Raw genomic sequence first — 21,278 nt, forward strand, 5'->3', positions numbered from 1 at the left:
AAAGGATAAGGGTCAGAGGCAGATGTGCAGGAGGAAAGTGGCAAAGGGGGAATAACCATTAGCCATCACGAAGGAGATGGTTCTCTCACCGCCCGCGAATTCTTGGCTTCCTTCATGAGCTCCCGCGCATACAGCACCTCCTCCTGGACAGTGTCGACTGAGCAGCTCCGGAGCACCCGCACTTCTTCTTGGACCCTGACGCACAAGCGGCTCATCATCTGGGGAGAGGAAGGACACGGGAGCTGTTAACTCCTGCCCCTGCGGCCAGGCCAAGTCCTGGCCTCCCCATCTCCCTGTCTCAGGCTGGCCAATCCCACAGGTCCCGTGCCATCCTGCACCCCAGTTCCCACCTTTGGCAGGAGAGGACCTGTGTGATGCAGCAGCATTAAGAAGGGGGTAGATGAGGAGGGGGTTGTACGGGGAGATGGGAACGTTTACTTGCTCGGCGCTATTGGTGACGATTCCTTGGTGGAGGCGGAAGGCTTGGTCCTGGGGGAGCTTCTGCGAGTGGTTGTTCCTGAGAAGACACCACTGGATCTGAGGTAAAGGAGGAAGAAGAAGAAAAAGAGTTGGTTTTTATATATACCGACTTTCTCTACCATTAAGGAAGAATCACATGAGCTTACGATCACCTTCCCTCCCCCTCCCCCAACTGACACCCTGTGACATAAGTGGGGCTGAGAGAGCTCTAAGAGAACTGTGACTAGCCCAAGGTCACCCAGCTGGCTTCATACGGAGGAAGAAGAGTTGGTTTTTATATGCCGACTTTCTCTACCACTTAAGGAAGAATCGAACCGGTTTACAATCACCTTCTCCTCCCCACAACTGACACCCCGTGAGGTAGGTGGGGCTGAGAGAGCTGTGACTAGCCCAAGGTCACCCAGCTGGCTTCATGTGCAGGAGCGGGGAAACAAATTCAGTTCACCAGATTAGCCTCCGCCGCTCATGTGGAAGAGTGGGAAATCAAACCCGGTTCTCCAGATCAGAGTCCACTGCTCCAAACCACCACTCTTAACCGCTAGGGAGGGGCTGTGGCTCAGTGGAAGAGCATCTGCTTGGTATGCAGAAGGTCCCAGGTTCAATCCCTGGCATCTCCAGTTGGACTAGGCAAGTAGGTGGTGTGAAAGACCCCTGCCTGAGACCCTGGAGAGCCGCTGCTGGTCTGGGTAGACAATACTGACTTGGATGGACCAAGGGTCTGATTTAGTATAAGACAGCTTCATGTGTTCATGTGTACACTACACCACGCTGGCTCAGTGGCTGGAAGGTGGGGAAGATACGGAGATGGGGATGCATGGCAGGTTGGGGCAATGCTCCTTCGGCTTACTAGAAGCGGGAGGTGAGCATGGGGCTAGTCGGGACTCACCTTTTGCCACACTTCGTCCGTCCGCTCGGGGGTGTTGCGATAAGCTGCAGTGATATCGCTCATGGGGAAGGACATAAACCTGAGGGTGTAGTTGCTGCAGGGGAGGAAGTGGAAATGAGAGGATGGGTTGACGACAACCCCTTGCTCGTAGCTGAAGCTGCTTTTATAAGCAGAGCAGGAAGCCCAAGAGATGGAGAATGATAGCCTCATGGCCCCATTTTGTAAGGAAAAGCTATTCTCGGTGGGGGCAGTGCGGGAGTGGTGAGCAGGAATCTTTTAGCCCTCTCTCTGACGGCCATTTCTTCACTCTGAATCCCGCCCATGTGACATCAAGATAATGAATGTGCATTTCCACACTTTTCATAGAATCACAGAGTTGGGAAAGATGACTTACAGGCTATCTAGTCCAACCCCTTGCTCAATGCAGGATCCGCCAAGAGCATCCCTGACAAGTGCTTGTCCAACCTCTGCTTAATAGAATAACTTTTGGGTGGGAGCAATTTTAAATGAAGTAAGTTCTCATCCTCCCTCCTCTCCATCTTCAAACACATTTCGCTCATGAAAGACTGCAGATGACAACGGTGTCCATCAAGGGACACCCTCCCAAGTCACTCACTTCTCCAAGGCCCGGGCGATGTCTTGGAAGCCTTGTGCGGTCGTGTTGTTCCTGTCCCAGGAAATACTCCTAGAAAGCAGAAAGGGGGACACTGCATGTAGTCACATGAACCCATGAAGCTGCCTTATATTGAATCAGATCCTTGGTCCATCAAAGTCAGCACTGTCTACTCAGACCAGCAGCGGCTCTCCAGGGTCTCAGGCAGAAGTCTTTCCCATCACCTACTTGCCTAGTCCCTTTAATTGGAGATGCCGGGGATTGGACCTGGGACCTTCTGCATGCCAAGCAGATGCTCTACCACTGAGCCATAGCCCCTCCCTATGGCCCTCCAGGGTCTCAGGCAGCGGTCTTTCACATCACCTACTAGCCCAGTCTCTTTAACTGGAAATGCCGAGGATTGAACCTGGGACCTTCTTCATGCCAAGCAGAGGCTCTACCACTGAGCCAAGGCCCCTTCCCATTCACGAGCGGGGAAACTCTCACCCATGGCCGGAATCCTGATTGCCCCTCAAGGGGTGGCAAGAAGGGATATGTATGCCATTGCCACACTGGCCTCGCCCCAAGGCTGCTTGGAATTGATGGGGCTTGAATTCTGGGGGGCCCTCAGCCCCTCTGCCTTTTGTGACAGCCACTTAGCTCCCCAGGCCCATAATTTGAGCAGTAGACAAGTATATTTGAGCACTAGACAGTATAACCCAGCTGTGAAGGCCAAGTGGTTAAGGCGTTGGACTTGAAATCCAACGGGGATTCCCTGCGTAGATTCGAATCCTGCTCACAGCGCATCTTTTGGGGAGGGGCTGTGGCTCAGTGGTAGAGCATCTGCTTGGCATGAAGAAGGTCCCAGGTTCAAACTCCAGCACCTCCAGTTAAAGGGACTAGGCAAGTAGGTGATGTGAAAGACCTCTGCCTGAGACCTTGGAGAGCCGCTGCTGGTCTGAGTAGACAATACTGGCTTTGATGGACCAAGGGTCGGATTCAGTAGAAGGCAGCTTCGTGTGTGTTCATGTGTTCTGAGAGCTAAACACTGATGCTCAACCATGGGGGACGGGCCGTCTGCCTCACCTCAGCGTGCTGTTGATCTGCAGGGCTTTCGACAGCATCTTGGCCCCGATGTCTTCCATGCAGTTCCCGCTCAGGTCCACCTTGGTCAAGCACGTGTTACTGCCCAGAGCATTGATGAGGATGCTGGTGCGGGTTTTCAGCCGGGAATCGGCCACTGAGAAAGACTGCAGGGACTTGGGTAGGGGACAGGACAGAGGATCAAGGGTTCTGAACTCTGGACAAGGCTCTGGGCCTACTGCTATTTCAGACCCCGCCGACAAACCACAATCCTGTCCTCGTTTGCATACCCAGACAATTTCTGGGCCTCCTTTTTATTTCTCCAGCATGCTGTGATTGGGAGAATGCGGACAGAAACAGGGATTTTGTTTTCTGAGCAACTGTTGACTCATCTTCTCGCCTGCCATTCCAGGTGAACTGGGACCCAGCCGCTAAGATCCACAACAGATCTTGCTAAGCTTGGCATGACTTCTTCTGACTCTCACTTTCTCCAGACGGACTGGCGCCCTTTCCTTTTACAGGGAACGTTAGAGAGGTCCCTTCCCTTTTCATGACCTGTGGAACTCATTTCCCCAAGACACCTTAGTGCCTTCAATATTTGGCTCTTAGATGATGATATTTCATTTCAACCTGCTTTTGGTTAGTTTTGATTCCTGGCCTGCTATAATTATTTCTCCTCTGCTGGGATTGGACCTGAGAAGAGCCCTGCAGGATCAGGCCAGTGAACATAAGAACGGCCCTGCTGGATCAGGCCCAGGCCCATCAAGTCCAGCAGTCTGTTCACACAGTGGCCAACCAGGGGCCTCTAGGAAGCCCACAAGCAAGACAAATGCAGCAGCATTGACCTGCCTGTGTTCCACAGCACCTAATATAATAGGCATGCTCCTCTGATCCTGGAGAGAATAGGTATGCATCATGACTAGTATCCATTTTGACTGGTAGCCATGAATAGCCGTCTCCTCCATGAACATGTCCACTCTCCTCTTAAAGCCTTCCAGGTTGGCAGCTATCACCATATCCTGGGGCAGGGAGTTCCACAATTTAACTATGTGTATGTAGTGTCTGGCTGTTGTAGGGCTCCTGCCCTTTTAGTGTTTTTATTTTTATTTTCCTGTTGCTGTAGGCTTAGTTTTGTGTGTTTTTGCTGCAATTTCCATTGTTATTTGATGTTATTGTTTACTGTTTTATAGAATGTTGAAATTAAGCCTGCTTGCCCTTTGTTTAACCATATATTGGTAAATAAACCGTTTAAAAAATTTAACTATGCGTGGTATGAAGAAATACTTCCTTTTGTCTGTTTTGAATCTCTCACCCTCCAGCTTCAGCAGATGACCCTGCGTACTGGTATTAAGAGAGAGGGAGAAAAGCTCTCTCTTTCATAATACTGACGGTCCGTACAGTCCGGCATCCCGTTCCACACAGTGGCCAACCGGCTGCCACGGATGGCCAACAAATAGAGGCCGAGGCCTTCCCCTGATGTTGGCTTCTAGCACTGCTATTCAAAGTTTCACTGCCTCTGGTCATGGAGGCTCCCTTCAGTCACCGTGGCTGGTTGCCAGCAAGGGAACCTGCCATGGCTTGCCTCTTTCGTATAACTTAAATTTTAAATTGTTTTATTTTAACGCCGCTACTTTCAGCGAGGCGTGCTCCTTTGAAGTTCTGATCAAGCGGCATGTTTTCAGCTCTAATCATTCCCAGTTTTTCACACACACCTCCCAAATCTCCTCACACGCAGGCTCCCTTATATAACTTCCCTCCCTCCCTTCCTTACGTTTCCTACAAAACTCCGTGTCACACGGCAAAAGACTTACGCAGTCTTCCTCTTGAATAAGCTGCACAATCTTTTGCAATATTTCCTCCAAGGTCCTGGGAAGAGACAGGAAGGAAAGTACTACGCTGAACAAGGGCATTGGGAATACAACATAATTAGAAGGGAGGGGGGAAGAGATCTGCAGACTGGTTCTTGAATTTTATTTATCTGGTACATTTTTATCCCATTCTTCTTGCCAGGAACTTTGGGTGGCATGACCAGGGTCAACTTTTCTCTTTTTACCCACACAATAACACTGAGCTAGGTCACACTGTGAGCCAAGGTTCGTTGCAGAGTGTGGATTTGAACCTGGCTCTCCCAGGTCCCGCTTGGGAACTCTAACTGCAATACAAATGGCTTCAAATGCTGAAAACAAGAACAGCCATTCTTGAGGCAGGCCAGTCTTATATGGTGGTCAGAGTGTTGGAATAGGCTCTGGGAGACCCACATTCAAATTCTCACTCTGCCGAGGAAGCTCGCTTGGCGACCTTGGGCCAGTCATTCTTTCTCAGCCTGACCTACCTCACAGGGTTGTTCCAAAGATGAGGAGCGTGGCATATGCCATCCTGAGCTCCTTGGAGGAAAGGCAGGATAAAAACATTCTAGATAGATCAAAAGGGTTGATCCCACCTCATTTCGGTTACAGGCATTCTAGGTTCTCAATCAGTGGTACGTGCATCAGAAGTACTGTAGGTGGTCTTTATAACAATTGCTAAGAATTTGGTCCCCTTCAATTCCTTTTAGTTAGTCACAGCAATAAAAATTTATTCTCGAACATACTACCACAATATTTTATTTCCTTAAAACGAAGAAGAAGAGTTGGTTTTTATATGCCAACTTTCTCTACCACTTAAGGAAGAATTAAACTGGCTTACAATCACCTTCCCTCCCCTCCTCTCCCCACTACAGAAATCCTATGGGGTAGGTGGGGCTGAGAGAGCTGTGACTGGCCCAAGGTCACCCAGCTGGCTTAGTGTGGAGGAGTGGGGGAAACAAATCCAGTTCACCAGATTAGCCTCCTTCGCTCATGTGGAGGAGTGGGGGGGAATCAAACCCAGTTCTCCAGATCAGAGTCCACTGCTCCAAACCACCGCTCTTAACCACTACACCACGTTGGCTCCCACTTAGCATAAACAATAAATATAATAGCAGAATGCCTGTAAACATATAACAACTAGATCAAATCTCCAATAGTCAATCAGAAGCCTTGCTGGGCAAAAGCCCTGCCTGGTCCCATGCACTTCCTAAAATCACTTGGCGAGCACTAGAAAAGGTGTTGGCGGGTGCCATGGTGCCCAGAAGAAGAAGAGTAGGTTTTTATATACTGACTTTCTCTACCACTTAAGGCAGAATCAAACTGGCTTACAATCACCTTCCCTTCCCCTCCCCACAACAGACACCCTGTGAGGTAGGTGGGGCTGACAGCTGTGACTAGCCCATGGCCACCCAGCTGGCTTCGTGTGTAGGAATGGGGAAACCAACCCGGTTCTCCAGATCAGAGTCCACCGCTCCAACCCACCGCTCTTAACCACTACACCACGCTGGCTCTCGAGCTACTCCCCATCTAGTTCTCCTTGGGCACCACGCTGAGGATCCTGCTGTAGATCATAGAACATTGCCAAGAATGGAGCTCCACCTTCTTTGGCCCGGCCTTAACAGCAAGGGATGGTTCATGATCGTGCAATGCGGGACATGGCCAACCCACCGGGATTTGACGTTGAAGTTCTTGCCCAGCCAGAGGTGCTTCAGCAGCTTGTTCTTGCCCAGGGCCGGGACCAGGGTCAGCAAGTCTGCGTCGAAGCCTGGGGGGAAACAAAGACTGCCTCAGTTAGGGTGGCGACGCCTGAGCAGAAGCCGCGCGGCGGCCACAGAACCTGCCAACTCACCATTGTCAGAAAGATCCAGGCTGCTCAAGGCGCTAATGCCAGACAGCTGCTCTTGAAGCACCTGGGCCCCCGGGGAGCGCAGCTAAGGGGAAGAAAGAAAGGCACATGGGGGAAAAGGGATAAGTACAACGTGAAGCGAGAAAAGAGGCCTATTAATTATCGGTCTGTTGAGGAAACCCCTCTGAGGGAAATCCCTCATCCCTCCAGCCCTCCTATGTGAAACGCTGAGCTAGAAGAAGAGTTGGCTTTTATATGCCGACTTCCTCTCCCGCTTAAAGAAGAATCAAACCGGCTTACAATCACCTTCCCTTCCCCACAAGAGACACCCTGTGAGGTAGGTGGGGCTGAGAGAGCTGTGACTAGCCCAAGGTCACCCAGCTGGCCTTATGTGGAGGAGTGGGGAAACCAACACGGTTCACCAGATTAGCCTCCGCCGCTCATGTGGAGGAGTGGGGAATCAAACCCGGTTCTCCAGATCAGACTCCACCGCTCCAAACCACGGCTCTTAACCACTACACCACGCTGGCTCTCGTCCTGTTGAATCCACAGCACGATGGCAGTTCAGGAGAGGAAACAGGAGGATACCTCAGCCTCCGGAAGGGCTTGGCACCCTGGCTCCCCTTTGGACGCTCCAACCCCACTTGGAGAGCAATGACAACCCAATGAGAAATCTCAAGCGGGAACCACGGAAGAAATCTCCGTCACTAACTTTACGGGACTCCACTGGCACTCTGGTTTGAATAACTCCGAAAGCAATTTGCAGTGTGCAAAGCACTTTACGGATTCTACCTCACTGTGATAAGAGTCAGGCAAATTATTATTCCCATTTCACAGGAACTGAGGCTAAAGGAGAACAGGGCAGTCTCCTTCCACATGTCCCCTGTGCACCAACTACGCTCATCAGGCAGCATTCTGTTGGCTAACCCACCACTTCAGTGGGCCCAGCTGGCATTGACCAGAGCTCAGGCCTTTCCCTTGCACAAATTTGCTCTGAGCGCCACACACAGATTTCAGAGCTTCAAGTTAAAAATGGCTCTACTGAGCAACACAAGAAAAAGAAGAGGAAGTTGGTTTTTATATGCTCTTTCTCTACCACTTAAAGAAGAATCAAAACGGCTTGCAATCACCTTCCCTTCCTCTCCCCACAACAGACACCCTGTGAGGTTGGTGGGGCGGAGAGAGCTCTAAGAGAGCTGTGACTAGCCCAAGGTCACCCAGCTGGCTTCATGTGGAAGAGTGGGGAAACCAACCCAGTTCACCAGATTAGCGTCTGCTGCTCATGTGGAGGAGTGGCGAATCAAACCCGGTTCTCTAGTTTAGAGTCCACTGCTCCAAACCATCGCTCTTGACCACTACACCATGCTGGCTCAAGGTGATCCTGAATGTAGGAGGGGAATGAAGGTGATAAGACCTGACAAGGAGAGACTGGAAGCAGAGACGGGGCTCCGGCTGCATTTGCAATCTTACACCTCCTAGATTGTCCCGTCCACACAGGAAAATCCAGCAGTGAATGACCGCTGTAGCACAACAATAATGCAATGTGCGGATGCAGCCTAAAAGCATGAGATGGAGGGTGATCTACATGTTCTGGCAACCACGTGGAGGGCCCTTGAAACAGCTTCCTTTCCATGGAGAACGGCTCACTGTGAAAACTAGGGTTTCCAGGTTGCTCCTCGCCATTGTCGGGAGCTTTGCGGGGCATGGCTGGCGGCCGCAATCGGGACGCATGCAACCCACGAGATGCGCCGACGTCACTCGGGGCGATTGCTAAAGCGTCCGCGTTGCTTCTGGGTAAACCCGGAAGTGACGTCAAGATGTCGTGCGGGTGGTCCGCGCACCGGTCGCAGGGCCTGCCTCCTTGCACTCTTCCACCCGCTGACCAGCTGAGGGGTGGAGGGCAGCCTGGTGGATTGGCAGGCTTTTGCCAGCCCCCATCGGGCAGCTGGAGAGCCTAGTGAAGACTGAGCCATCATTCGGCAGGCCTCCATGATGCTATCAGACATTCAGTGATTGGCAGCGGCCTAGAAAGGCCCCATCAAGTCCACGAAGAGCTGCTTCACACAAAACGGCTGCCACACTGAGTCATCGCCAGGCATCTTATGGGGCCATCACCACACAAAGGATAACCGTGACAGAGAACGACTGCCAGAATATGCCCCTCCGGCACTTGTGCTGGCCAATGGCCGTAACAATAAAATGCAATGCCCCTCCGGCACACGTAGGTGAACGTCGAGCTGGATGGACGGACGGACACGTTCGCCGCTCCTAATTACCTCGCATCCGCTCAAGTCCAAGTGAAGTTCGCTGAGGTGTGTGTTGGCGGACAAGCCTTGGAAAAGAGACCTGCGTGAGGAGAATAAGAAAAAGGAGTGAGGCGAGCATGTGACATCTCTGGGCCAGATCCTCAAAGGAGCCTGCTCCTACTCCTGACGTGGCCCCGTATTGCTTGGAAAAATGGATTCCCCCCCTTCAAAAAAAAATAAGGAATTTAGCCTTCCTCGTGAGTTATTTACCTCGGAGACCGAGCTCTCATTCTCCAGCAGAGGGCAGCAGATGCAGTAAATGCCAAAAACTACAATTGCAAACTTTGACCAGTTTCTAACCTGTCATGGGCCTTTTATGCAGGGACGTTTCCCTGCAGTCACCCCCGCCGACTGCTGTGGGGCTTTCTTTTGATTATGCATGCCTTTTTCACCTCGCTGTACCCGTGCATTTTGCCTATGTTTTCCAGATGCTGTTTTAGCCAGAATCTGGAAAATGTGGGCAAAATGTGCGGGGAGAACGAGGCGACCTCTGATGGGCGGGAAAGGCATGCGTGATCAAAAGGAAGCCCCCGAAGCAGTCGGCGGGGGTGAACGGGGAGAAGCGTCCCTGCATAAAAGGCTGTGGTGGTCTCTGTCAGAGAGCCCTCGAAATTTTTCTTTTGCAAGGGTCTTGACAGTTTGAAGCTAAAAGATCGCCTTGTGCCCTATAGAACGACACATAAGGACATAAGACAAGCCCTGCTGGATCAGACCCAGGCCCATCAAGTCCAGCAGTCTGTTCACACAGTGCCCAACCAGGTGCCTCTAGGAAGCCCACAAGCAAGGCGATTGCAGCAGCATTGTCCTGCCTGTGTTCCACAACACCTAATATAATAGGCATGATGGGCAGAAAAGGCATGCATAATCAATAGGAAGCCCCCAAAGCAGTTGGTGGGGGTGACCATGGGGAAACATCCCTGCATAAAAGACCATGGTGTTCTCTGTCAGAGAGCCCTAGAAATTTTTCTTTTGCAAGGGTCTTGACAGTTTGATGCTAAAAGATCGCCTTGTGCCCTACAGAACGACGCATAGCACATAAGGAAAGCCCTGCTGGATCAGACCAAGGTCCATCAAGTCCAGCAGTCTGTTCACACAATGGCCAACCTGGGGCCTCTAGGAAGCCCACAAGCAAGACCACTGCATAGGGTTGCCAGGTCCCTCCGCCACCGGCAGGAGATTTTTGGGGCGGAGCCTGAGGAGGGTGGGGTTTGGGGAGGGGAGGGACTTCAATGCCATAGAGTCCAATTGCCAAAGCAGCCATTTTTCTCCAGGTGATCTGATCTCTATCGGCTGGAGATCAGTTGAATTAGCAGGAAATCTCCTGCTACTATCTGGCAGTTGGCAACCCTAGGCAGCAGCAGCATCCTGCCTGTGTTCCACAGCACCTAATATAATGGGCATGCTCCTCTGATCCTGGAGAGAATAGGGTACCCTTCCCGTCACCTAGGGAAGGGTACCCTAAACAGAAACCGCAACGGCCAGTCCGTGCTGGCCCACTGTTTTCTTCACAGAGTGAAGCTAGGATTGCCAACTGTGAAGTTAATCCACAAGACTCCCCGCCCCCAGCCATGGCATGTCTTCCACCCCTACCTCCACTCAGTCAGGAACCCTACTAAAATCTCCCAGATTGTTTTCTACAGTCGCCAGGTGTTTGCAATAAGTGCCAGAGAGGTGATGTTGAAGCCTGACCGCACACAGACTCACCTTAATGCCTCCACGGGCATTTTGATACCCGAGAGGCTGACGTAGCTGAGGGAATAGGCGCTGCAGAAAAACTGCTTTAGGGAGGGTTGCATCCCCTTTCCTTTCCTGCGGAAGGAGACAGAGACCAGAACTAAGTCCCTTTCCTGTGGACCGGGAAAGGGCCCTCTCTCAGGCCTGATTTAAAAATGTGGCACTGGTGAGGCATAAGCGCCCACCATGCCTCTTTCTTCATGCTCACATGGGGTCATGTTGCCAGTGCAAAGGGTGAAAGCCCTGTTTCAATAATTTGTATTCATCTCAAACATTTTTGAGCCACATTTCTTCCTTACGGACCTCAAGGTGGCTTACAACATGGATAAAACACATTAAATAAAGTACATTAAAAGCATAAAAGCCAACATTTAAAATCACAACACAAGACTGCTGTTAAATGTAACCATCTTCAGCTGCCTCCTAAAGATATAAAGCGAGGCAGCTGTGCACACTTCCCTGGGGAGCTTGTTTCACAATCGCGGGGCTGCCACTGAAAAGGCCCTCACATGTACCCACCAAACAAGCTTTTTTGATTGACGGGACAATCAGGATGGCCTCTCCCTGTGATAAGACGCCATGGGAGTTCAAAGGCCCAGCAGCTTTGGGCCCAGCCAGCTTTAAATTTTGGTTCAGCCACAGAAAGAGGAGTTGGGCTAGAGCCAGGGTTGCCAACTCTGGGTTGGGAAATTCCTGGAGATTCTGGGGATGGAGCTTGGGAGGTCAGGATGTATTATTATTATTATTATTAGAAGAAGAAGAGTTGGTTTTTATATGCCAACTTTCTCTACCACGTAAGGGAGACTCCAACCAGCTTATAATCACCTTCCCTTCCCCTTCCCACAACAGACACCCTGTGAGCTGAGGTGAAGCTGAGAGACCTGTGACTAGCCCAAGGTCACCCAGCTGGCTTCACGTGGAGGAGTGCAGAAACCAACCCGTTTCACCAAATCAGCCTCCGCCGCTCATGTGGAAGAGTGGGGAATCAAACCCGATTCTCCAGATCAGACTCCACCACTCCAAACCACCGCTCTTAACCACTACACCATGCTGGCTCTCTTTTATTTACATGTATACATATTATTTATTTACCTGCATACATATATCCAACCTTTCTGTCCTTACAACTGCCACCAAGGCAGCCAACAAATTGAGACATTCATAATAAAACCATTTTTAAAATCATTTTCTCTAGGAGAGCTGATCAGTTGTCTGGAGATCAGTTGTAATTCTGGGAGGTTGGCAACCCTAGGTGGAACAATCTCTCCACTACTGGAAGCACAAGAGAGGCCAGTTTCTTACCGGTGGGAGAAGGTGTTTCGTGCGAGATTGAGGTAGCTAAGCCGTGGGCAACAGCCGTGCAAGAGTGCCCCGAACAGCTATCGGGAGAGAAGAGACAAAAAGACCTGTACCGAGAGGTGAAGGAGCATCCAGCCCCCCTAGCTCTTGGGTCTCATCCACACCGCTCTCTGCAATATCCCCCCTCCCACGTCCAACCTCTTAAAACCTTACTGCATCCACTGCACAGTCTGTGGAGGACAAGTCCAAGTGAACCAGGGCATTGGGCTGAGCCAAGAAGGAATAAAAGCCCTGCAGAGGGAAGAAGGAGGAAATAGAGGGGTCAAATGTGGGGCCGTGCAAGGCCCAGGGACAACCTCTGGCCCCGAGGGCCAAGCTGCTCTGGGTTAGCATTCCTTCATGGCCAAGAGCCTCTGTGCATAACATCTCCCACCACCTGTCAATGGCCAAACCAGCTCCACATCCTGGGGAGGGGCTGTGGCTCAGTGGCATAGCATCTGCTTGGCATGCAGAAGGTCCCGGGTTCAATCCCCGGCATCTCCAGTTAAAGGGACTAGGAAGGTAGGTGATGTGAAAGACCTCCACCTGAGACCCTGGAGAGCCATGGAGAGGGGGCCATGACTCAGTGGTAGAGCCTCTGCTTGGCATGCAGAAGGTCCCAGGTTCAGTCCCTGGCATCTCCAGTTAAAGGGATCAGGCAAGTAGGTGATGTGAAAGACCCCTGCCTGTGCCTGAGACCCTGGAAAGTCATGGAGTGGGGCCGTAGCCCAGTGGTAAAGCATCTGCTTGACATGCAGAAGGTCCCTGGTTCAATCCCTGGCATCTCTATTTAAAGGGACTAGGCAGGTAGGTGATGTGAAAGACCCCTGCCTGAGACCCTGGAGAGCCGCTGCCAGTCTGAGTAGACAATACCGACTTTGATGGACCAAGGGTCTGATTCAGTAGAAGGCAGCTTCATGCGTTAGAAGTGCCACCACTGCTCCTATCCAGACTCCTTTGTGACCTGGCACACCGGCCTATGTCCTAAACCAGGGGTCCCGAATGTGGTACCTGTGGGCACCATGGCACCCACCGACACCTTTCCTCATGCCCACCAAGAATTTTTAGAAAGTGGGTGGGGCCAGGAGGGGCTTTTGCCCAGCTGTTGGCTGCTGGAGATTTGATGGGCTGTGCAGATTTTTCAAAAAAGATCCCTGTGTGACTGAGGGTAAGCTGCAGCAGCCATTTTGTGGCTGGCTCCGCCTCCTGCGGCGGCTATTTTGTGGCCACACCCACCACGCTGTATCATAATTCCCAAGGCGCCTGCAGGTTCAAATGGGTTGGGGATTCCCGTCCGAAACAAATGCAGCAGCTGCTCACGTTTGCTTCCTCGGTCCCAAGCAGCCCTGGATTCTTGCTTAGGTCAAGATGGCGGAGGGTACTGGTGAAAGCCGGGTTGGCACCCAATGTCTGGCACAGAATGGCAAGTCCTGTGGTAGGGGACAGGCACAGAATTACCATTTTTGCAGCCCTCAAAACACTTGGCCGCCCTTTCTTTATGCACGACAACCCCGTGAGGGAACTCTCCAGCCTTTTCAGGTCGCCATGTGGAGCAGAGTACCAGGCTCCTGTGCCGTTATCAGGGAGAGCTTCGGCGGGCGAGCAGCTCTGTCCAACGCTTGTAGCACTGTGAAACTGACAAGCGACAACGGCCACTAACCCTTTCAGAGGTGGAAGCGTCCTGTTCTCTGTTCAGCGGAAAGCCTCCCCAGTGTTTTAAATGGGGCTGGATAGAAATCTGTTATGGGCACACATCTTACAAAACAGGAAATAAGCAGAGCATGGGGTAGGATTGCCAATTGCCTGGTGGTGGCGGGTAAACTACCGCCCATCCAGTGGGCTGCCTGCCAGCCAGCTGAGGGCTGGTGGGCACTGTGGGCATGTGTGCGCAGACATGGCGCACACATCACTTTTGGGTAAACCCGAAAGTGATGCGGATGCTCTAGTACCCTCGGCTAAAACTGTATGGAAACCATAGAGTTTTGGCCAGGATCGCTAGAGCGTCCCTGTCACTTCTGGATTAAACTGGAAGTGACGCGGGCACACCATGCCAGGCACGCATGCGCATCACACGCTAACGCCATGGCCCCGCGAAGCTCCCGTCGTTGGAGCTGCGGGGCCTGGCAAGCCTAGCTTGGGGAGAGGGAGAAACAGAATGCAAAGCCCCCCCCAAAAAACTGAGATTTGGACTCAATATCTTCAGAATCGAGAGTAGGCTTGTGGATATTGGTAAACCCGAGCCAAAAATAAACCTGAAAACTGCAATTTCGGCTAATTTTGGCATTGAGGTTTACTGGGGGGAAAACCACAGGAATTAGCTGAGCTGAACAGGTGATTATTCGGCTTTTCGGGTTTGGCTAGGGGAGGCATTTTTGGAGGCAGAGTCCCCAAATTCACAGCGTAGGTTGAAGGGACTCTCCTTGCACAGCCCCCGAAGTGTGGTGAAGATTGGGTCAGGGGGTCCGATTTTATGGGTCGCCAGAAGGGGTAGCCCACCCTCCATAGAGAAACATTGCGAACTTGGCCAGTGCACCGATCGTACCCTTAGCGGTGATGCTGGTCTTGGAAAGGCAAAGTTTGCTGAGGCCCTTGTGGAAACACAGCAGCTGCTGACTCAGGGCGCTGAGACCTGTTGAGGGGGACAGAGGGGCACGAAGGGGTTGGCAAACAGCAGAGAGGCCCTTTCCCCCCCCCCCCCCCGTGAGACACTCCGCCAGGGTCTGCCGGGCTCCGGCGGACACCCCTCACCTTTGTCCTCCAGCGGGTTGTGGGAGAGCGTCAGGGCATGGAGAGTCGTGTTCGGGTTCTCTGCCAAAACGCAGGAGAGTTTCAAGGCAAAATCTCTGCACAGAGAGAGACAGAAAAAAGAGAGAGAGAGAGAGAAACAGTGAGGCAGGCCCTGCAGGAGCCCAGCAGCATCTAAGCTTTTACACCAGGGGTCCCCAATGTGGTGTCCGACGGCACCATGGTGCCTTATGTTGTTAATCTAAGGCTATGTCCCTGTTCCACGGATTCAATAGAGGACGTCCCACATATTTTGTTTAGTTGCCCATTTTATGACTCCATTCATTTTAAATCAACCCAGCATATCCCAGATGTATTAGATACAGTTGAGGGCCGAGTTAGATCTTTAATGGCAGACGTCAATTCTAAGATCACGCTCAGCGTGGCTTTTTTAAAAATCATGTTAGCATCTAAGTTAAGGAAGAAACTTGTTGAAAATTAGGCTCCGAAGTTGCCACAGAAATAATATTTTAGGGGAACTGTAATGTTTAAATCAGAAATAATATGTATATACGTGCCTGTAACATTTTAAAAATTTTATTCATGTAATTCTGGGTGTGGTGGGTTATATATTGTGCATGGTTTTAATCGGAATATCGTTAAGGTCTGTGACTAAAGCATTAATAAAATTGATTGATTGATTGACTGACCTTTCCTGGTGCCCACCAAGTGTTTTTAGGAAGTGGGCAGGGCCTGCTGGGGCTTTTGCCCAGCAGGGCTTGCGATTGGCCATTGGAGAACTGATTGGCAGTGCAGATTTTGAAAAAGCTGCTTCAGCAACACTAGCCACCACGGCACAAGGATTTTCACTGTGTTACTGTGTGTGTGTGCAAGGAAATGTTTTTTAAACCAATATGTTCATTTTAAAAGGCATCCTGCTTGAAATGCTGAATTACAGTTATGCATAGGGTTGCCAGGTCCCCCTTTGCCACTGGCGGGATATTTTTGGGGCAGAGCCTGAGGAGGGTGGGGTTTAGGGTTGCCAACTTCCAGGTAGTGGAATCAATACAAAGTTGTCACGTAGGTAGTAAATAAGAAACAACAGAATGGCCAAACAACAAATGATATGCAAGGGTGAGCGTTGTTGTCAATGTATCGAAAAAGTGCAACAAAGTGCAAAGACATGTAACAAGGCACAGCTTGTATACAAAATACAATTACATACGAAATACAAAAGTACAAAAATATAAAAATACCAAAGTGTCCAAGAAATATGGTCCTTTTGGTTCACAGCTGAAAGTACTTATTGGATGTTAATTACTAGTAGGGGTATGTTAAAGAAATAACATCTAAATAAAACAAGATAAATCCCAAGATGTATTCAATCCTTTGGGGTATTGAGTCTGAAAAATATGTAGTAGAGAACTTCTCTCATTCTGACCTGTGAGCTAGCCACTGAGCAGTCCACGTGTGAGTATTATATATATATATATATATAGAATAATACTATTGTTCAATGAACTATTTACCGGTATATGTAAAATTTGTTTAAAATATATTTAAAATGTTAAAAAATTTTGCTTTTAAAACTATTCTGCTGTAAAAATGTTTTTTGAGATTACAAGTTATATAGTAGTCCTCATATTATGTTCCCTTAATATATAGCTTATTCTGAGGAAGATTAATAATCAAAACAGGAAGATTACCGGATCCCTGTATTCCTACACTCTTGATACAGGTCAAGGGAACTCTACAACAGCTCTTTATGTCCAAGAACATATGCTATAAAGCAAACAGGTGGATAGCCCTGGAGGCACCTTTACTAGGTTCACACTGTGAACCAAAAGGACCATATTTCTTGGACACTTTGATATTTTTGTATTTTTGTACTTTTGTATTTCGTATATAATTGTATTTTGTATACAAGCTGTGTCTTTTTGTATACAAAGCGTCTTTGCACTTTGTTGCACTTTTTCGATACATTGACAACAACGCTCACCCTTGCATATCATTTGTTGTTTGGCCATTCTGTTGTTTCTTATTTACAACTTCCAGGTAGTAGCAGGAGATCTCCTGCTAATTCAACTGATCTCCAGCCGATAGAGATCAGATCTCCTGGAGAAAAATGGCCGCTTTGGCAATTGAACTCTATGGCACTGAAGTCCCTCCCTTCTCCAAACCCCACCCTCCTCAGGCTCCGCCCCAAAAATCTCCCGCCGATGGCAAAGAGGGACCCTGGCAACCCTAGCGGGGTTTGGGGAGGGGAGGGACTTCAAGGCCATAGAGTTCAATTGCCAAAGCGGCCATTTTCCTCCAGGTGATCTGATCTCTATCGGCTGGAGATCAGTTGAATTAGCACAACACTGCTACTACCTGGCAGTTGGCAACCCTAGTTATGCATAATCTCACTCCCTGATATTTAGTGGCTGGCTCCACCTCCGGTGGCAGACATTTTGTGGTTGAGCTTATCACCCTGGGTCAGAATTTCAAAGGTGCCCATGGGCTCAAAAAGGTTGGGGACCCGATTTACCCTATGGGGGAGTTGGACTCCAGGCTAGATCACGGTCCAGAAGTGAGGAAGGACGAGATTTCCTGAGATTTAAAGTGAAAGAATTTGGAACTTTTTGGAAAGGGGGTTCAACATGTTCAAAGTGCACACAAATGGTTGTCTTCCGACCTGAAGAATCTGGCGCACAACTCTTGAGCTTCACGACCAAAACTCACATGAAATGCACTCAGGGACAGCTGAACAACCTACCCAAATGGAACACTGAAGGTTCCAAATCTTGCATTCTGTGCCAAATATTTTAAAATTGCATTTTACATATTTACAAAAGGTATACCCTTTCTGCCTCAATTGGGGCTACCGCGGTCTTTGCAAACTGAAACTGGGAATTCCAAGAATGGCAAAGCCTCACGTTTTTAACCCCGCATTGTCCAGAACTAGCTCTTCCAGGTGATGGGACTTGCTAACCGTGTGCAGAACTTGCTCGGTGACCTCTGAGCCCTGCAGAAAGAAGAAACATTCAAACACGAGGAAAGTGGAGGGAAAAAGAAAAAGAAGAAGAGTTGGTTTTTATATGCCAACTTTCTCTAGCACTTAAGGGAGACTCAAACCAGCTTACAATCACCTTCCCTTCCTCTCCCCACAACAGACACCCTGGGAGGTAAGTGGGGCTGAGAGAGCTCTAAGAGAGCTGTAACTTGCCCAAGGTCACCCAGCTGGCTTTGTGGGATGTGTAAGATTTTAATGAATTTAATTCTAGCATATTAGAAAAATGTTATTCTTCTATTATATTTGTAAGCTGTGGTTATTTATATAAGTCAGTAGAAAATAGTCCTGTCTAACTTAAACTGAACAAAGCAGGTGATTTTTCGTATCTGGAACAGGGTATTACCAACTAACAAGTGAGATCATATACATGTGACCATGAAGATGAGATCATAACTGGGATGAACTTAGAAGGAGGAGATATTATAATGGCTCTTGAAATTTGAGGAGACAAAGGGATTCTAAAATGTATAAATATGAAGAACTAGGAGGAGCTTGTTAGAGGAAAAGTTTCATTTTGTAGCCTTTGGCTCAAATCTTTCCTCTCATTATTTTTTGCTGCAGAAAATAATTAAAAATCTCTTGCTTTCAATCCTGAAGCTGGGTTTCTTTTTATTCAGAACTTAAATCTGTTTAAAGAAATAAATCTTTTTATTTCCAACAGCTTCGTGTGTAGGAGTGGGGAAACAAACCTTGTTCTCCAGATTAGAGTCCGCCGCTCACGTGGAGAAGTGGGGGAATCAAACCGGTTCTCCAGATCAGACTCCACCGTTCCAAACCACCAGTCTTAACCACTATACCACGCTGGCTCTCTCTTGGGGGAATGCACGAAGTGGCTTAGCGTTTGCAGATTCATGACACATGACAACATAAAATTGATCTGTTGCCAATCAGGCCTTACTTTAACAGAACTTACAGCTGCCTTTAGCTCAAAGAAAACCAGCCACTGGATTGGAATTGAGAAATCCTTAATTTTGAAATCTGGAGTTGTGGTCTTCCCAATTTGTCCACAGAATGGCAATCCCTGAGGATTGCTTTTGCGGGTGAGGGGTCTGTCGGCAAATGAGGGGAGCACATGCCTGAGATTATGGGGAATAAGCAGGGACAACGGGGGAAGACGTACCAACCGCAAATCTTTACAGTAGATTTTGGTGAACCACTGGTTGTACGCCAACGCAGCCACGATCAGCGCCAGGTCCCTGCGAGGGAATAAGACGGAGGAGAAAAGAAAAATGGGATAGAGCGGGGAGGGAAAAAGACCTCAGCACAGGGGGAAGAGAAATTTAAGCCTTCCTCGTGGTATCTTCCTGACCCAAAAACAACTAACAATGGCTACTGTCTAGTACATTGGGGGTTTGTTCAGTGGGGCAAATTGTGGCCTTGTGGGATTGTTTCCCTGTGGGCCAAGACCAAGAGAGAAAGGGGCTTGCCTAAGGCCTCCTAGTGAACACGGTTTAGGAGAGATTTGAACCCAGGACTTCTTGTTTTGTAGCTGAGTCTCTCAGCCCCCATTTCAAGGAAGTCCAGAGAGTCCCCATGGAGATGCAATTGGAAACCTGATGTGGTCCTGTTTAATATTTAGAGATTATTTGTGGATCGATCGGAAACAGTTGAGCATCTGAGGTGGGTGTCCGCTATCATTGCTTCTCACCTACTTTCCAAGTGACAGAAATCAAGCAAGTTGAACTCCCGATTGTCTTCGGAATGATAAATTGTGTCGACGTCCTGGGACAGGAAAGGCAGAAAGGATAGAAAGAAACAGGAAGGGGATTTTGATGTTCTCCCCACAAAACCAAGATACGATACCCATCTTTAGCCCACAGCAACAGAGAACGGACCCCTCTGTGATCAGGTCCCTCCACCCAAACCCCACGTCTCCAGTCAACAGGAAAATCTCCCCACAAGCCCTTTGGTGTGCCAGTGTGCCTTCCTCTCTGTGCCATCTCAAGCTGCTGGACAACCAGCCCCTACCACCCCTCATGCCCCTGAAACTTACCCACTGGACCTCCTCTCGGCAACAGTGCCCGTTGTAGTCACACAGCGCTGCATACGTCTCCGAGAAGCCGCCTGAGGAGTGGCAAGCAGAGATTGTCACTGTTCAGCCCCCTTCTTTTAGGAAGCCTTTCTCAGGCTCCGTCCTCACAGAAACTGTACCACTTCAGACTGCAAGCAGAAGAAGCCTAGCCCTTCTCCCTGACACACTAGATTTCTAGGTGCGAGGCTTGTTTTTGTTAACATGGAGAAACACACACTCGTGCAAGCCCCCGTGGCAGGTTGAAAGTGGTACCACCCGTACGCTGTTTGTGAGACCTGATCAATCTTGCAGGGTTGGCGTTTGGCACCAGGCTGGGGTGAGTTAAAATACAGAATTCCTCTAAACCCCATTTCTAACTCTAGGGGTTCAACTACCTGGAATTGATTCCTCTGTGCATATATTAAACCATGATGTTCCTTTCTTTTGCAAGCTTAGCTGCAGGAATTGCTTTATCGGGAAGGAGATCAGCACTGGGGGGGGACTTAACCCTTTTTTCCCTCCCATTTTTTTTGCAGGAAAAGCCCCCCCACACACACACACACAGACAGAGCTGCTTTTACTCTGGCTGGGGAAAACTAATCAGCCTAAAAGGTTTTGGATGGGACAAGATGATGAGGTGGAGACGGGCTCATATCTCCCTAAGATAAGCTGTATGAATCCTACATGCCAAAAAGCACAGAACCTCCATTTCAAGGGGCAGTATGCCTTTGACTGCCACACGGCGAGAGGCAAACAGAAGAGGGTGGCGACCCCCGCCATGTGCTATTTGCCAGCTCTCAGCTGGCTGCTATCATTGAAGACAGAAAACTGAGCCAAATGGACTTTCATCTGACCCAGAAATGCAATTCTTACATTCTTCAGAGAACTTTTCCGGGATTCGGGTCAGTGGGTTAAGTGGATAATGCAGTATCTGTAGTTAAAATTGCATGTAATTTCCCGTGAACAAACGCGGCAATGCCTCCTTGCTATACGACTAACACAGTTCTGAAAACCGGAGACTTTGCGGTATCTGGAAATGCTCCCCCCTGCACACCGTCTCCTCTCCCCTGACCCCTTTCTCACCGCAGATACTGTGGGTGGTGGAATTGGAGCTTTCCGAGTGGGGGGACATGTCCCGTGGTGTCTCTGGGGTCTCGGCGTTCCCATGGCGTATCAAGCAGCTAGGTAAATCAATGAGAAAGATCAGCATCCACCAGTTCTTATATTCCCACATCACCCTGAATGGCACAATGAAAAATTCAGGGCAAGACTCTTTGCAAATTTCGGGGCCGTCTTTTTCTACACGACTTGACAAACGTCTCTGTCAGCTCGGTTCCCTCTTACAGTAATTTAAAATCCTGCCCTCCATCTCTTCA

At 49.5% G+C, this 21,278-nt stretch overlaps 1 protein-coding gene and 2 non-coding genes across 3 annotated transcripts in view; 2 read left to right on the forward strand and 1 right to left on the reverse strand.

Annotated features, from left to right (window-relative positions):
- The window catches only part of CARMIL3 (capping protein regulator and myosin 1 linker 3), a 55,547-nt gene that overhangs the window by 14,112 nt on the left and 20,157 nt on the right, over nucleotides 1-21,278 (reverse strand). The window contains exons 6-25 of the mRNA XM_056863659.1: nucleotides 20,986-21,083; nucleotides 19,885-19,955; nucleotides 19,540-19,613; nucleotides 19,012-19,087; nucleotides 17,755-17,843; nucleotides 14,861-14,955; nucleotides 14,655-14,741; nucleotides 13,433-13,542; nucleotides 12,287-12,364; nucleotides 12,077-12,153; nucleotides 10,745-10,849; nucleotides 9,011-9,080; nucleotides 6,738-6,819; nucleotides 6,557-6,653; nucleotides 4,853-4,907; nucleotides 3,045-3,217; nucleotides 1,983-2,051; nucleotides 1,367-1,460; nucleotides 439-537; nucleotides 90-218 (exon numbers count right to left, since the gene is read on the reverse strand). Coding sequence (XP_056719637.1) covers nucleotides 90-218; nucleotides 439-537; nucleotides 1,367-1,460; nucleotides 1,983-2,051; nucleotides 3,045-3,217; nucleotides 4,853-4,907; nucleotides 6,557-6,653; nucleotides 6,738-6,819; nucleotides 9,011-9,080; nucleotides 10,745-10,849; nucleotides 12,077-12,153; nucleotides 12,287-12,364; nucleotides 13,433-13,542; nucleotides 14,655-14,741; nucleotides 14,861-14,955; nucleotides 17,755-17,843; nucleotides 19,012-19,087; nucleotides 19,540-19,613; nucleotides 19,885-19,955; nucleotides 20,986-21,083 — 1,828 coding nt within the window. The remainder of the gene's footprint in view (nucleotides 1-89; nucleotides 219-438; nucleotides 538-1,366; nucleotides 1,461-1,982; nucleotides 2,052-3,044; nucleotides 3,218-4,852; nucleotides 4,908-6,556; nucleotides 6,654-6,737; nucleotides 6,820-9,010; nucleotides 9,081-10,744; nucleotides 10,850-12,076; nucleotides 12,154-12,286; nucleotides 12,365-13,432; nucleotides 13,543-14,654; nucleotides 14,742-14,860; nucleotides 14,956-17,754; nucleotides 17,844-19,011; nucleotides 19,088-19,539; nucleotides 19,614-19,884; nucleotides 19,956-20,985; nucleotides 21,084-21,278) is intronic.
- Nucleotides 1,026-1,097, forward strand: TRNAT-GGU (transfer RNA threonine (anticodon GGU)). The gene has a single exon. It is a non-coding gene; the product is annotated as a tRNA-Thr (tRNA).
- On the forward strand, nucleotides 2,681-2,762 carry TRNAS-UGA (transfer RNA serine (anticodon UGA)). Its single transcript has one exon. It is a non-coding gene; the product is annotated as a tRNA-Ser (tRNA).

This window comes from Euleptes europaea, chromosome 18 (assembly GCF_029931775.1).
Source record: "Euleptes europaea isolate rEulEur1 chromosome 18, rEulEur1.hap1, whole genome shotgun sequence".
NCBI classification, from domain to species: Eukaryota; Metazoa; Chordata; class Lepidosauria; order Squamata; family Sphaerodactylidae; genus Euleptes; species Euleptes europaea.